This window comes from Stigmatopora argus, chromosome 1 (genome assembly GCF_051989625.1).
Source record: "Stigmatopora argus isolate UIUO_Sarg chromosome 1, RoL_Sarg_1.0, whole genome shotgun sequence".
In the NCBI taxonomy this organism is placed as follows: domain Eukaryota; kingdom Metazoa; phylum Chordata; class Actinopteri; order Syngnathiformes; family Syngnathidae; genus Stigmatopora; species Stigmatopora argus.
This window is the reverse complement of record NC_135387.1, coordinates 22,283,863-22,287,445: the sequence shown is the minus strand read 5'-3', so window position 1 is coordinate 22,287,445 and position 3,583 is coordinate 22,283,863. Positions and strand designations below refer to the sequence as shown.

The following is a 3,583-nucleotide window of genomic DNA, read 5'->3' as shown; positions in this document are numbered from 1 at the left end:
ACCACTCATCCGCCGGGCCGCCCATTCATAGATATTAATCATTACATTTTATTATTACTAAATCATTTATGTGTAGTAGACATGCACCTGCTTATGGCAGGTGTGATACTGGTGCGTGGCCATAGCGAGCAATGATGATGTTGCTCACACTGGTACTCAGTGTGCTCAGGGAGGTTGTCTTTCTGCCCAGACAAACAAAAAAATAGAGGGAACATTGCAGTTGTGGGGGGTGCTGGGGCCTATCTCAGCCAAGCCACAGACACAACCATTCACGCTCACACTCATACCTAGGGGCAATTTGGAGTGTTTAACCAGTCTGTCATGAGATGTGGGAGGAAACCAAAGTACCCGGAGAAAACCCACGCAAGCTCAGGGAGAACATGCAAACTCCACACAGGGAGGACCCACTTGGGATCGATCATAACTGTGAGGCCGATGCGCTAACCACAGGTGTAACAAGCTTAATAAAATAAAATATAAAAAAAAGAAGAAGAAAAAAGACGCTACATAAATCAATTATTCCATGTAAGATGTTTTTTATTAGTTTTGTCTGCTGGTTTTTTTCTTTTTCTTTTTTTTTACTGCTGCCAATTAGTAAATGAGAGATTTGTTAGCATGCTCTATGAATAATATTTTGACATGATGGCGGGAGTGAAGCTCAGTAGCCACATTCAGCATCTCTGGCACAAACAAATCTGTTGACGATACCACAGTGTGCATTGTCCCAGAGAAGATCTGAAAAAGAAACACAAATACAAAATCAATAATGACAACGAAAACCCTCAACAATTCAATGGGCATATATATTTTCCATTACTCATGATCCACCCCACCAAATTAGCAGTAGAAGATTCAGACAGATCAAAGAAGATAAAAGAAATAATAATATAAGTTTCCCCACCCAAAATACAAGAATATTTACCACTGAAATCAATTTCAAAGCAAGTGCCGCGATGAGAGTCATAATTGAAGGCAGTAAAATCGACAATTGAGCCATCAGTCCAGCAGGGGGTTTTGTACTGTAAGTCAAAGATCATATTTTTTATTCATTTAGTTACATTAAAAGGCAAGTGCATTCATGAACAGTCTATATTGGTCTATAGATACAATTACGTATTATACTTTTGGTCCCAAACCACAACACAATGGGTGTGAAATTAAAATGTAAATGTTTTCTTAGCTGAACACTCTGGTTTAATGTTGGCATAATTACATTTAAATCAGAGGAATGACTGGGACAAGATGAAATCATAGCCCACATTTCACATGATCACTTCCAGTTTGTCCCAAGCAATAAAACTTACAGAGCAATTTTGATATTTTTTGTTTAAACATTTCAGACATTTGAATGAAAAATATTCATTTAAAAAAATGTATATCTAAAAGATTGATGTTAAACTTAGCAGAATACAGATTTCATGTGTCGATTCAGATTAATTGTAATACTCCTATGAATTATAAGTGCTTGTTTATGTATGTGATTCTCACATTTTGAATCTTTTTTTTTAAATGTATTGGTTGCAAATCCTTTTTCACTCATTTGCAACCTAAATTCTGAAATAACCAGACTTTGAATTCCGACACCCACATGACCCGAACGTATCATCACTTATTGCTCACTCTTGGCGCAGTTTACCATTAGTTTTGTCTTTACCAAGTCAAATGCGTGCGGAAATGTATTTAGGGTTGGAAATTGACTTGGATTTCTGGTTAAATAAATACATAAAAACTTTCCTTTGCACAGTGCTTCTAATAACCAGCAGCACTGCAAAGTGGGTTCTGAAGCATATGTACTATCTATTGTTTGTTTGAATTGTCAAGTAGTTAGGATGAGATGTTGTTTTAAGAACAACGGTGTGCTTTACCTCTATTGCCTCATTTAGTCCAAGCCAAACGTCATCACGAGAGCCTGAGTTTTCCCGAATTAATGCAATAACTAGCGAATATTCCAATTCACTGTGGACTGAGGCCAGATTCCCACCAAGAATTTGGCAGATGTGCTACAAGAACAAAAGAGAAAGAAAAAAAGGTGGTAAAAATGAGGAAGCATTCATTCATCTTCAGGGGAGTTTAGTTTTTACGATTGGGGGGGGAGCAGGAGACAAATAAATCAAACTCAAATTCTACTGTCGTGGTCACCCCTAATTGAGATTCATCCATCATCATAAAAAAACAGTTATAGTAATCAACAAACTGCTTTCAAAAGCATGTCTAGCACTTAAACACAATAACTGTGTAAATATTTTCCATACTTCTGCATCTGCAAACTGCATTTTCTTGTCTTGGTAGAGGAAACAGCGATCATTCAATTGAGTCCAACCTTTTGGACAGCAATTTTCTGCAACGCAATGAGTGTTTTAGAAGTAAAAGAGAAATAAAACTCACTCTGACCGAACAAAGAATTTTGTTGTTGTTGTTTTGAGTATTGGGATACCAACCATGCGCACACTTTGCTGGTTTAGAATACTGTGAAGAAGGAAAACATGATATGAACAGATTGCAGAAATGTTCCACACACAAAAATAGCAAAGAGAAAACTTTTTTTTTTTAATTCTACAGGTGAGATTCACTTACGGCTCCAGTCAAAAATCCAAGAATTCCACAAAGGATGAAAAACGAGCGGAGAGCGACTGCCATCTGCACAGAAACAGAACATGCGGTCAATATCAGATTTACAGTCATGTTCCAATGTATGCATGGAAAAGGGAAGGAATATAGGTAGTTGAGTTTAAAAAGCAGAATTTCAACTTTACCTTTAATGTTCTCTAGGGCCTGAAGTCAGAGATAAAGCCAAGCAAATGAAGTCTGGTCCTTTTATAGCTAAGATCAGGAACGTAGACTCTGGCAGTCACACAGTCTGGGAAAAAATAATAATACAAAAATAAAGGTATATAATACACATCAATTAATGGGAAGGGCGTTAGAAACATGTTCCTTTTGTTTCTAAAAGGTGAAAGCAATGTCTTAATTTGGAAAGGTCAGGTCACACCTATAATAATTACAAAAAAAATTAGGCATTAGTCCCTAATAAGCATTACTTCAATTATCGTTGTATTTCTTTTATGTTCTAAATGTCAGTTTCTGTGGCTTGTTTCACTGAAATGGGCCACGCATTCATCCATTCATTTTCTGAACCTCATTTATCCTCAGAAGGGTCAGAGGGGGTGCTGAAGCCTATCCCAGCCAACTACAGGTATCAGGCAGGGGACACCCTGAATTGGTGGCCAGCCAATCACAGGGCACGAGGAGATAAACCACCATTCATGCACACACTCAAATGTAGGGGCAATTTAGAGAGTCCAACCATCTTATCATGCAAGTTTTTAGAATGTGGGAGGAAACCGGAGTACCTAGAAAAACCCACGCAGGCCCAGGGAGAGCATGTAAACTCCACAGAGGTGGACCGACCTGGATTTGAACCCAAGACCCCAGAGCTGTGAGGCTGACGCGTGGGCTAATTTCTATTTGCTCCTTAAGCTTGTGCAAAGTTCACGGTGCATTACAGAGTTCAGAGAGCAAATCAGTTACATTCAAAGAACCCAAAAGGGGTGCCCAATGCTTGTCAGAACTACGTACTTAAGTG

The 3,583-nt window shown here is 38.3% G+C and overlaps 1 protein-coding gene across 1 annotated transcript; it reads right to left on the bottom strand.

Annotated features, from left to right (window-relative positions):
• Window positions 1–551: 551 nt before the first annotated feature.
• Window positions 552–2,758, bottom strand: LOC144085008 (galactose-specific lectin nattectin-like). Its single transcript, XM_077613941.1, has 7 exons — window positions 2,754–2,758; window positions 2,575–2,637; window positions 2,439–2,466; window positions 2,253–2,338; window positions 1,866–2,000; window positions 923–1,019; window positions 552–735 (listed from the first exon to the last, which is right to left on the bottom strand). The coding sequence occupies exons 2-7, from the start codon at window positions 2,635–2,637 to the stop codon at window positions 659–661; spliced, it is 486 nt and encodes a 161-aa protein (XP_077470067.1). The 5' UTR covers window positions 2,754–2,758; the 3' UTR covers window positions 552–658.
• Window positions 2,759–3,583: the final 825 nt, after the last annotated feature.